The sequence below is a fragment of the Mustela lutreola genome, chromosome 15 (assembly GCF_030435805.1).
Source record: "Mustela lutreola isolate mMusLut2 chromosome 15, mMusLut2.pri, whole genome shotgun sequence".
Lineage (NCBI taxonomy): Eukaryota > Metazoa > Chordata > Mammalia > Carnivora > Mustelidae > Mustela > Mustela lutreola.
In genome coordinates this window covers 22,618,811-22,631,360 of record NC_081304.1, presented here as the reverse complement: position 1 = coordinate 22,631,360, position 12,550 = coordinate 22,618,811, and the positions used below count along the sequence as shown (strand labels likewise).

Sequence of the window (12,550 nt, the reverse complement as noted above, 5' to 3'; positions counted from 1 at the left end):
TGCCTCTCCCCAGGCGCCCTCCTCCGTGAAAGTTGGGCCATTCCTCTTCCCCGAGACAACCCCTGTCAGGGATGGTTGCTGGGGCCCCAGGCCTTCCCCTCCCCGGGGCTTCTTCCCCCAGCCGCTCCCCACTCCTGGCTCAGGCCTTACCTTCTGTGGTGAGGCTGTCGATGAAGAGTGAGGAGGAAGTGGTGGTGAGATCTCCATCAAAGGGACTGAAGGAGCTGTTGGGGGAGGCCGAGTAGTGGCCTTCATCCCGGAAGTCCTCACACGTCCTGCCCTCTGCCTGCAGGACAGACCCCGCACCGCTCTGCACAGAAGCCTCACTGCCCGCCGTGCAGAAAAGAGCCCTTACTTGGGAGGGTGGAGGGGGACCCCTCATCCCTCAGCGGCCAGAAATCTTCAGATGCCGGTGCACGGCTCAAGGGTGGTGAGCTGGGCCCTGAGGGCACTTACAACTTCCACTTTATCCTGAAAGTGCCTGATCTATCTTACAAGGCAATTTAGCCAACTGCGGCTTCCGATTCTTCCTCGAGGAAGGAGCGGAGATGCCAATCTTACACAAATAAAGCAAATCCGTACGTTCACCACAGCCAGCGTCCCAAGTGGGCTGCTGGACAAGATTTGTTTTCAAGTCATAGGAAGCTCCTCCGGCCTTACTAATAACAGAGGAGGTGGTGAGCGCACAGACTGGGGCCTGGGGCAGGCGGTTTATGTTTAAATGTGGGGTCTTGGCACTTCTGTATCCCACCCATTGCGCGGGGCAGGTCAAATCATGAAATCTCTCTGTGCCTCAGTTTTCCGCTCTGAGCAGGTCGGGGGGACCAGCCCCCGGCTCCTGGGCCTGTTCCGATGAAATCAGAGCAAGTGTGGGCAGTGTGCTGTGGAGGGCTCACATGGCATGAAGGGGTGGAGAGGACGAGGGAGACGCCCAGATAAATGGATCTGTCTGGGTCGGGATAAGGTGTAAGAATAGGACGCTCCCCACCCAGAATCAAAGTGTGGAGCATTCTGGAAAACTCCAGCAGCGAGAAGGAGCCTGTATGGGATCCTAAAGGGGAGGTGCCTGGAACCATCTTCTTCCCTCCCAGAAAAGCTTGCCTCCAGAGAGCCCTCCAAAATCTCCCAAGTCTGGCCTCACTGGCTCAGGGCAGTCTGAGGGGCAAGGCCTGGATGGAGGGAAGAATTCCGCCAAAAGCCAAAGACACCTTGTGGAGAGCTCCTGGGGGACGGGCCTGCCAGGGCAGCCCTACCGTCCCCCACAAACTGGCTTGCTGAAGCTTCTCACCTCCTGGGCACAGCCGTAGGCCAGCCACTCCTGGCGGTAGCGGTCAAAACCACTGGAGCATCTGCAAGGGGACCAAAAGGTAAGAGGTGTGAAGGACTGACAGAGAAGCCCTCCCCTTCTTTCCCCCGGTCAGTAATAGCTCTCTGACGATGGTGAGGGGGGGGCCGACCTCCCAGGGCTGAGATGATCAAGACCACGGGGCAGGTGCCCTCCTCAGCACCAGGCAGCTGGGGGATCAGCAGTCAGACCCCTCTTCCCCAATTACGCCAAAGGAAGGGAAGGTGTCTGTGTCATCTCTATCCTCCTTCGGACCCAGCTCCCCAGGACTAAGGCCACATCTACCCAGATGTGTGTGTATAGGGCATTAGATGGACTGCATGACCTCAAATAAACTTTAAAATTCTCTTGGCTCTAGGCTGCTATGAAATTGCTGAGCACCAGGGAAATCACACAAATGTCTTCTTGGGAAAGCCTCGCTTATTCATAGACAGTCCTCCTCCATCTTTGCAGAGGGGCCTGAACTTGACAAGGAGAGGCTGGGCTGACGGTGGACGTGAACAGAGTTAGCCAGTACCTCCTGTGTGATCATTAAAGGGCAAGAAGGAGGGTCTTGCCAGAGGCTAGGAGAAATTTAAAAAACTGGCTGGTCAGTGTCCCAGGAAAGGACGCTGGAAAGGACGCTGTGCAGCTCCGCTGGGCTGGGAGAGGCCGAGTGCCTCCCTAGGGAAGGGGTGGGGGTAGGAGGATGAACCAGAGAATGTTAATGTTCTCCATGGCATCAGGCTCCCATTTCCATTCTTCACTCTGGTGCCAGGGGAAACCAGCGAGCCCTGCTCTAGCTCTGGGACATCTGCATGGGAAGAAGCATCCCATGAGCCACCAGTGCTGAGAGAGAATTCATGGTTAGTTAACTTTCTTCCCTAGCATCCGCCCACCCCTCTGCCAAAGACCTGGTGAGGCAGAAGGTTCCCGAGCACTGTCAGTGCTTCCTTCTGAAGATGCCTCCTCGGGCTCTGAGCTGCTTCTCCCCTCAGGCTCTGAGCAGCAGGGGGAGTGGGGACGCACTAAACCATCCCCACCCCCCCACTCTCAGGTCCTCTGTGTCCACTACTTTGGGGCACGGAGGATTAGGGGTGTGTTAGGGGCTGGGAGCTAAAGTTCCTTTTGAAGCCAAACTAAAGGATTCTTTCAAGGGCTGAGACTTTGATATAGGCCTAAGAGCACCACATTCTAAGCCCTGAGCCAACCAACCCAGACGCAGAGAAGGGCCTGAGATATGGCCACTATTGAGCGCCTCCTGAATGCCAAAGGTCACCCCAGCCATGTGCTATTCCTGTCCTGTTTCAGGGGACCCTCACAGTGACCCTGAAAAGCAGGGATTATGGCCCCTCATTCCCTGGGCCAAATCCTGGAGTTAAGGTCACCCCTTAAGGGGGTGGGTTGGGAGTGAGGGTTGGGGGTGATGTGGGATGAAAGGAAGACACCAGCCATGGTAAGTGAAATTGTCTAAATCAGATCCAGCCCCAGCGCAAGGAGGGGAAGCTCTGGGAGGCTGCGGAAGGCAGAGTGGGTGGCGAGGAAGGGGAAGCTGAGAACCCACAGGGTGATTGCAAGCAGCTGTGGCGGGGGAGAGTCCCTGGTGGCTGGGCCCTCGGCACCAGCCCTGCCTCCTGGCTCTTTGGGGACCCGGGGTCAGCTCTCAATGGATGCCAAGACTCCAGATGGCTGGCAAGGAGGGCTCCATGCTGGGGTGAGCCCAGGGCCACGAGCACTGGGGGACAAGACTTCGGACCCACATCAGCCTTGCCTTCTCACTGCTGGAGCTTCTGCATCCCAGAGCTGACATGACCACAGCAAAGGCCGTGTCTGCACTTAAGGCCTTGGCCTCCCCCAACCTGACCAACCCTCATTAAACGGTCACGGTCTCTGGGTTTGGGCGTATGTGTTAAATGGGGATGTGTCCATGCGAGGCTTTTGCTTTCATCTGACCCATTTTGAAGTTCTCATGGCTCAGCTTCGGTTGGACGCTGAGTCATGTGGTGGCCGGCCAGCCCCAGGATTCCAGGGCTCATTTGAGGTCATCTGGGCTATCTCTCCACGCTGAGACAGTGGCTCGCAAACTTGAGAGGGCCAGAGGGGGACCATGCTGTAAAGCCACACACCAGGAGGGACCAAGCTGGGGTCTGCCCTAGGTATCCTCTCTGAGGCTCCATGTCCTTCGTGCACGGGGCCCTGGACACTTTGCAAAAATGCTCTTGGGTAGTTGAGAAATTAAAATGATGGCATGTTCCTCACCCACTTTTCCTGGGGCCACATCACCACACAGCCCATTTTATGGGGAAATAAATTGAGGCCCCAAGAGAGTGAGTAAGAGCACAGCTGATGGGAAGAAAAACACCCTGGAGCCCCTCTCCTCCTGGCCTGGGCTATGCCTTGTGCTGGACAGGCCGCCTGCGAGGGCGGCAGCTTCTATTTCTGCACCAGGATGTTTGAAAGGAGCAAAGGAAATGCTGACAGGTGCCCCACAGCTGCATGGAACGCAGAGACTCTGTAATTTGCAATTTTCAAGACTGCCTCCGAGGCTCTCGGAGTTCACAGGGCTTCCCACTCTCATGAGAGCCCCAGTCCCCAGAGACATTTTTCCCCCTTCCTGCTATTTATTTATCTTGGACAGGAGAACAGGGCTCAGATTCTGAGTCTAATCTGTGAGGAAATGATTTCAGAACAAGGAGTGGAAGATGAGTTGATTTAAGAACTTTATCCCTGAATCCAAATCTCTTCCGGAATTTTCCCTATTTCCAAAACCAAGCAAACACAGCTTTGTAGCCTGCCCTAACCTTCCACAGATGCCTGCAATTTCCATAGCCCCGAATTTCAGGAAACTCCGTTGCAGCCTGACAAAAGATCTTCAGGAGGGGTTTTGGGGTCAGGGGGATCCCATCCAACGGCAATGGGACTTTGGAGCCGGGAGGTCCCACATTTGTTCACAGATGAGGCACTGTGTTGAAATTCAGGCTCCTGGGCGTCCCTCCCAGAGACCCTGATCCTGCGGGGCCTGGGCCGGGGCCCAGGAATCTGCATATTTAACCAGAGCCCTAGCTGAGTCTGGAATCCTCACAGCTGTGGATCGTTCTCGAGAAGCCCTGCCCTAGGATGAGCCAACTCTTCCGGGGTGTGAGGAGGAGTTACAGTTGGTGGGATCCCTGGATAGTCTTCTGGAAACCTAGCATCACCATAGGGACCTGGCAGGTCACCTTGATTGGTCTCAGGCCTTAGGGACTCACTTCTGTGACATTCTCGTCCCAGGGGGCACAGTTGACTGGCTAGAGATACTCTCATGGTGGCAGTGAGGCAGAGAGTGGGGGCCAGGCCACCCTCTGCCCCTCCTCCACAGTCCACCCGTGGGCCTCAGCCTGGGCACAAACCTCTGGAGGACATGGCACCAGCTGCAGTTGAAGGTCAGGTCCGAGGACACGCAGGCGTCACAGCTCTGATGCTGCAGGCAGGCTGCAAGAGAAAAGGTGACTGTCCCCCAGCTGCAGACCCTCCGTGGACCTCCACGGACCTCCAAAAGGCACAACTCTCCTCGGTGCCAGGCCTTTGCAGAGTTTCGGAGTCTCTGACTAGCAGGGACCCTGGAAGTCATTAATGCCACCCTCCCTCGCATCCAGCCCCGATTCTTCTGTCTGTTTCTCCCTCCTCCGCTTTCCTCCTTCCTCCTTTGGTTCCCAGGGGGCTGGGCCCCGAGCTGGGACTGGGGTTTGCACCGTAAATCCTGGTGCCTGCCTTCTTGGGCCTTATAGTCCTCTGGGTGGACAGACACTAAATAGATCATCAAATAAACATAACTATGTCATTATCATCATGATGAGGCTCGGGAAGGAAAACCACAGGGGCCTGGAAGCGTGGACAAAGGGATCTCACCTAGCCTGGGAATTTACACTGCTGGGCTGTTGCCCACAATTACAGGGTGGAAAAGGATTCTTTGTCTTAACTGAGATCTGTTTGACACAGAACACTGTATATGTTCAAGACGTAAAGCATGTTGACTTGACACCTTTATATTGCACTCTGATTGCCGTTGTAGGGTTAACTATGAATGCTACTAAGTCACACCGTTGCTATGTCCTCTCCTGGCAGGAACAAGAACTAGTCTTCCAACAAGTTTAATGTTTTTTTAAAAAATTCATTAATTTATTTATTAGAGAGAGAACACGAGCAGGGCAGAGAGGGGAGAAGCAGGCTCTCTGCTGAGCAAGGAGCTCCATGCGGGACTCAATCCCAAGAACCCGAGACCACAAACCAAGCCAAAGTCAGATGCCTAACCCACTGAGCTATGCAGGCACCCTGAATTTAATGTTTAGAATACACTTTTGTTGGCTATAATCACAGAAAAGGATGTTTATGATGTTCTGGTTAGCCCCCCGCCAGTGCTAGCTGGGAGCACACCTTCCATCCATGTGGAAGGCCTGGGGCCAGAATCGTCCCCTGGTCTGTCTCCACCTCCTCACTCACCTCAGCAGAGCCTGAGCGCTGCGTCTGTGGGGGGTCAACCAGGCTTTCTTGATTCCATCCCTTTCTTCTCCCTCCCCACTTGGAAGTGAGCTACCCCCAGGGCTATGTGGGTCTCTCTGCTCACTTGGGTTACATCTCACGTGGGGAGTTACTGAACCTCGCTGTGTCTCAGTTTCTCGTGTGGAAAAGAGGGACCCTGGTGGTCTCTGCTGGGCAGACGTGCAGTGAGGATGAAATGAGGCGACCCGGGGAGAGGGTCTGTACGTGACGTGGGCTGGCCCTGCGGTGAGTCCTGTGAATGCTGCCCGTGGCTGACTGTGACCTTACTCATGCCCCTCAGCGTACCTACCAGGGATTCATCCACTCATTCATTCATGCTCACGTTCATTCTTCTTTGCTTTTTAGAGATTTGTTTGTTTGAGAGAGAGAGAGAGAGAGCGAACGCACACGTGAGCAGGGGAGGGAGAGAGAGAATCTCCAAGCAGGCTCCCTGCTGAGTGCAGAGCCTGATGTGGGGCTCGATCGATCCCAGGACCCCAAGATCATCACCTGAGCCGAAACCAAGAGTGGGACTCCTAACCAACTGTGCGCCCTGATGCAGTCTTTCAACAGATATGTATTGAACACCTGCCACAGGTAGGCACGGTCCCAGCTGTGGAAGCTGCAGTGATGAATAGGGAAAGACAGACAGACACGCTCCTGGCACAGAGCCTGCCGCTAAGCACAGGAGATGCCCAACAATACCCAGACAACAAAGTCTGCACTAGGGTTTCTAGCAGCAGGCTGGGAAAACAAGGGGCGCAGAACAGGGAGGCGGGGTGACAGTGTGGGGGATGTCCTATTTGGGGAGGTTGGCAAAGGCCTCTGAGGAGAGGTCGTTTGGGCAGAGATTGAGAGCAAGGAGGAAGCAAGACTGGAGGCCTGCCTGGAGGAGGAGGAGGAGTTGAAGCAGAAAAGCCCCTGAGCGCAGAGGCCGGGGAGGAGCATACTCCAGCGGTGTTCCCAGCGGCCACCAGAACACTAACGGGCTGCATGGAGTCGACAAGCTGAGGGTGATGGGAATGAGGGGGAGGGACAGCTGGGGGCTGGCCTGGGGCAGCGCAGAGCCGGAGAGCAGAGGAGTTAGTGGGAGCAGGCTGCTGGACGGTGCGGGGACCCCTGTGGCACCAGCCAAGCCTAGAAGCAGAGAGGGCCAGAGCGCAGGAGGTGTGGGGGCTGGATTTTAAGCGTTGTTCGCTTGAGATTGAGTGCTCCTCTGAAGAAAACCAGAAAGACCTCTGGGTGGCAAGCAGCTGCCACAGACCTGTGCATTTCATTCCAAGGAGAGCCAGGCCCTCACCCTGAATAAGCGTGTGCAAGAGAAGGGCTCATGTGATGGGCAGCTGAACAGAACAGAACACACCGCTAGCAGCAAGAGGAGACAACTGACTCAGAAAAATGACCACTCGTTCAACACCTACCACACACATTTCCTCACTCTGTGAGTCTTCCCGGGACTCTACTGCAGTCCATTAATGAGGGAGCCACTTTGCCGGCCATGCCACCCACCCCAGCAAGATGGCGGCTGGGAACCAGCCATGGCTGAGTGGGAGAAAAGCTGCTGTGGCCACAGTGTGTCACCTTCAGTCACTGTGAGAGGGACGGGCTGTAGGTGGCACTGTGTCCTTTCAAGAGAATGGAGCTCTCCAGCTGTTTTGTCCCCTTCTATACCCAGAGGGCCCAGAACAGCTCCCTATCACAGATGGATGGTAGGCAGTTAACCAATGTTTGTGGAATCCATGCCTGCGTGATTTTGTTATCCCCATTTTACAGGTGAAGGAACTGAGGCTTAGAGAGAGTCACAGAGTTAGGAGTGGTGATCTGGGCTTGAACTGAGGTCTGAGGGAGCCAAAAGCCTGAGCTCTTAGCCTGGAGGTCCCACAGGGGGCTTCCCTGCCCCAGCTCTCACCCTCTGCCCATGCCACCCTCTTATGGTGTCTTCCAGAAGAGACACCAGGAGGAACTGGCCACAGAGTACAATGGCTTGGAGACAGGCCATCCACAACCTCTGGACAAATCTTGGGTAAGTAAACTGCCCCCCCCCACCACCACCCAAAGGTAAGAGAGAAATCCTTCATGGTTGGGGGTGGGGAGTGCAGAGTTTTCTTGGAACCAAGTTAACCGGCTTCCAGGGGCTCCAGGCAATTGCTCTAGGCAAACTGGCCACGAGAAAAAGGTCTGGGAGCCTCTGTGGGGTAGGTATACAACCCACTGACCTTTATTTCTCATCTGCATTTCAGATGTCCCGCGAGCTATTAAATGCTTACGAATTCACTGGAGGGGTGGAAGTGGCTGAAATGTAGAGTGTCCCAGAAACGATTCTCAGGATGCTTCACTTCCGCCCAGGCAGTTATCTGCCCTTCGATGTCCTTGCTCCTAAGTGCAGTTTCTTCAAGTCCTGAGCCTGGAGGTTTGCCCTCAGCAGTCCTTGAGGAACCCCTGCTTCTCAGGCCCCAGGTCTCTCCTGCCTAAGACAGAGGGCAGCTGCGGTGGGGGTGGGGCTGTGACCTTCAAGGGGTTTGTGTCCTGTGACCCCATGGTGTCTGTGTCCTTTTTCTTTCCCAGGGGGAGATACCTGCTGAGCCCCGCTGAGACAGGTCTAGTGTTCAAGAACTTTCCTCCTCCCCTTCTTCTTTCTCCACTGCCCCCGGCTTCCAGAACCTCCAGGGAAGAGGAAGCCAGGGGAGGCAAGGCAAGAAACACCCCAGAAGCCAGGGAGAAGGCCATGGACTCAGAGGGAAGCTGGTAGGTACTATGAGACAGGAGAGGACATTCAAACTCTCTTTCAAAAATGCAAGAACAGGGGTGCCTGGTTGGCTCAGTCGGAGGGCATGAGCTCCTTGATCTCAGGGTCATGAGGTCCCACATTGGTTGTAGAAATTAAATAAACAAATAAACTTTAAAAAATAAGAAGAAAGTAAAAGTGCGGGCTGTGAGAACAAGAGTGCTGTCCTTTGCCTCGCTCTCCCCAGCTGCCCTGACCATATCCCAAAGGGCACCTGACCCCGATCCTGTGGGGTCCACAGCAACAGCTGGGGCCTTGGTCATGGACCTCAGCTGTAGGTGAGTGGGGCACCGGGGAGGGCCGGAGCCGTGGTTCTTGGAGGACTGCTGGCTAAATCGCTTTATTGCCTCCAGCCTGTGAACTCTGGCATTACTGCTCCTCTAAGGAACACATGACAAGAAATGTAAGGACCCATGGGTGCCTGGGAGGCTCAGTCTGCCTTCTGCTCAGGTCATGATCCCGGGATCGAGCCCTGGCATCTTGGGCTCCCTGCTCAGAGAGGAGTCTGCTTTTCCCTCTTCTCTCTGCCCTTCTCCCCTACTTGTGTGAGCTCCTTCTCTCTCTTTCGCAAATAAATAAATAAAATCTTTAAAAAAAAAGAAAGAAAGAAAGAAAGAAATGTAAGGATTCATTCACTCGGTTCCTGGATTACCTTTCCTGGGGGCTCAGTCGAAAAATCCTCAAGGATACACCTTTCCTGGTTTTAATTGTGTGTTAATCACCACAGGTATCCTGTTTAAAGTACAACCACGCCCAGGATGCCAGCTAGTGTCAGCGCTGGCATTAATGTCCTCAACTCTACCTGCCATGCTTCTGACCCTGACCTTAGCTCTGGGAGGGAAGTGATGTGAGGCCCATGTGACAAATGAGAAAGGGCAGCCCGGAGAAATGAGGTGGCCGTACCCACACAAGGGTCAGTGGTGGGCCTGGGAATTGAACCCAGACTGTGTGACTCTGAAGCTCTTTCCAGGACAGTGGAATGCCCTCCCTCGGCAGGGACGATCCCTACTCACTTGGCATTGGGGTGAACTCCACAGCTGATGTGCTGGTGACCTTGCTGGGGTCTAGCTCCACACGATGGTATTCGAAGATGGTCCTTCGCCGAGATTCTGAAACAGAGGCAGAGCCCGTCACTGGGAGCAGTGCATGCCCAGAGGACTTTGAAGTTTGTACCCAGAACCGGACAGATGGGCAAGAGACTCAAGTGAGTGGATGGGGGCGGGGTCAGGATGCAGCCCCTAAGGGCAGGAAGTAAACTCATCAACCTTGGACAATGATCTCAAAGCTGCAGGGAGACAGGAGGACAGGAGTTCACCCTGCAAGGAGAGCTTTGAATTGTCGACAGGTTAAACAACCTAACACAGAGGCCTGGCTGCTCCTGAGGTCAAGACCTAGGAGCTCCCCTGCTTCTGCACAGCTCTGTGCCTTCACAGCTGCTGTTCCCTTGACCCATATTGTCTTCCATGCCTTCTCCCCTCCTCTAGCTCACCCTTCCACATCCAGCTCGGGGCCACTTCCTCTGAGCAGCCTTCCTTCACCAGGTCCCTCCTCTTCTCTACCCAGGCCAGGCACCCTGCTACCCCTGCACACCCCAGGTATGTGGCCCCCGCTGTCTATTTGGGGGGCGGGGCCGTTAGACAGTGAGCATCGGGTCCTGAACTTGACCCACAGAGAGCACTCTGCAAATGTCTGCAGAGGCACAGGCTGAACTTGGGAAACCTCTCCTGTCCGGAATGGAAGTCAGAGTGAGGCTCAGGGCCTGGGGCTGGGCTTATATTACGTCTCAGTCCCTGCAGGGCATTGGTTTCAAGAAACCTGAGTTTTGATTCAAGTTCCGCTCCCGGTTGGGCCTCAGTTTCTTATTTATGATGTGGAAAGGCAGAAACACCTGCTACAACACATTTGGGAGGAAAAACGTACAATTGTAGAGGAAAGACTTCTCCTAAAATGAAAATCGATGCTCTGATACTTTCCACCACATCTCCACACCCACCTAAGAACCATGACATGGGGTTGGTTTCCTTCAGCTCTGAAAGGCCGTCAGCCAGCCACCGAGCTTTGTGAATGAATTTCCCTACAAGGAGAAGGAGCCTTGTTGTGCTCGGCCTGTTCAGCGCCCCTTCTTCTTTTTGGAAACAGCACTCCCTTTGAGGGAACTACCCCTAGTCCATTCCTACATGTGCTTGGCCCTGGAGCTACCATCTTCCCCCATGACTCTACCTCCCTGGCTGCACAGTGATTGGTCCAGGGCTGGGCATGTGATGCAAGCTGGACCTATCAGAGACCTTCCCTGGGACTTTTCAACTGTAACCAAAAGGCCCTTTGCTTTTTGGTAATGAAGCTCAGAAAATGCAAGCTCCAAGTCCATGAACAGCCACAGGTCCGATCTCACGCACAGACTCATAGCAGTACATAATCGTGGCTCTCCAGCCTCTGGTGCCCCCAGGACCTGCCCTGGTCCCTGTCTCCCTGGCTCTCAGTTCTTCCTTTGGTTCTTTGGGCTGCTTCATATCCCCTCTTCCACTTAAGATAGTTTGAGCTGGGCTTTTGTTCCTGGAAGCCAAGAGCAGGCAGGGATGTAACTTTCCTCTCTCAGATGAAGGTGGTTTGGAGGAACCTTCCCCAAGGTGGCAGGAGAACTCATCAGGCCCAACTGTGAAAGGAAAGGGGTCATGTGTTGGGCGCCCTCTCCTTAGTCCTCCTCCTGCATGAAGAATCTGCTCAAAAGAACATCTCATCTTGGTTTCTATCATGGATTTATCTCTGATCTTGGAATCAATGCCTCCTACTTAATCCCTGGTTGAACCCCAGTGGGTCTGGTGCTTCTCTTCCCACACCACACTGCTGTGTGGCATAGCAATGATGGGCGTGTCGGCCCCAGGAACATTCCCAACCGCGGAATGTCCTGGAAACGTAACCCTATGCAATGAATGCATCCTGACTGGTGGCGTTTGCTGATTTCTGTGGTGTACACACGCCCCATGCGGATTTCAAGCTACCAATTTGGAGTCACTGAACACAACATCAGGAAGAGACATGGTCACTCTGCTCTCGTGATTCTATACAAGGGTGCCCGCCACACCATAGCTCCTGGTTTCTCTGCAGTTGTCCTCCACATTCGAGGCTTCGCTTTCGCAGCCTGAGACCCCACCCCCCACTCCATCAGCCATGCCGCTCACCTCCCCCCATCTCCTCACCAACGGAGGGTGTGGGTACAGTACAGTAAGATATTTTGAGAGAGAGATCACATTCACTTTCACTTGACTTTTATAACATGACATTGCTATCATTGCTCTGTGTTATTACTAGTTAGTGTTGTTAATCTCTCACTGTGCCTAGTTTATAAATTAAGCTTTACCACAGGTATGTAGGTATAGGAAGAAACACAGTATCCACAAGCTTCAGGGCTGCTCATGGTTTCAGGAAGCCACTGGGGATCATGGAACGTGTGCCCGCAGATAAGGGGGGGACCACTGTATTTGTGCTTCTAAAAGGGCAGAAGGGAAACATTTTCAGTAAAAATAAATACTTAAGCCAACATCCCAAAGATGGAGGAACTGCGTCCTTATTTTTGTCCTAAGCAACCCTAAGTCTGAAAGGGAAGGGGCCTAAAGGAAATCCTCATAGTTCTCAGGCAGGCAGTCACTGCCCGATGTCTACAGGCTTACCAAGGTCCTAGGGAGGAGAGACTCTTCCATCAAAAGCTGAGGGATGAGGCTCACAGAGCCCTGTACACATGCACGCACGCACGCACGCACGCACGCACGCACACAGACGCACATATTTATTTTGGTACAAGAAAGGGCCGTTGCCAAGCAGGAGTGGAGTCTGGAAGAGATTGGGGTGAGGAAGGTCAGCTTTCTGTCATTTTTTGCTCAGTTTTTAATCTTTAATCTTTCATCAGGGCCTGTATGCACTGCAGG

The 12,550-nt window shown here is 54.0% G+C and overlaps 1 protein-coding gene across 1 annotated transcript in view; it reads right to left on the bottom strand.

The window, feature by feature from the left end:
• PLXDC1 (plexin domain containing 1) overlaps positions 1 to 12,550 on the bottom strand; it is a 56,294-nt gene that overhangs the window by 8,533 nt on the left and 35,211 nt on the right. The window contains exons 8-11 of the mRNA XM_059149300.1: positions 9,641 to 9,736; positions 4,714 to 4,795; positions 1,289 to 1,349; positions 151 to 286 (exon numbers count right to left, since the gene is read on the bottom strand). Coding sequence (XP_059005283.1) covers positions 151 to 286; positions 1,289 to 1,349; positions 4,714 to 4,795; positions 9,641 to 9,736 — 375 coding nt within the window. The remainder of the gene's footprint in view (positions 1 to 150; positions 287 to 1,288; positions 1,350 to 4,713; positions 4,796 to 9,640; positions 9,737 to 12,550) is intronic.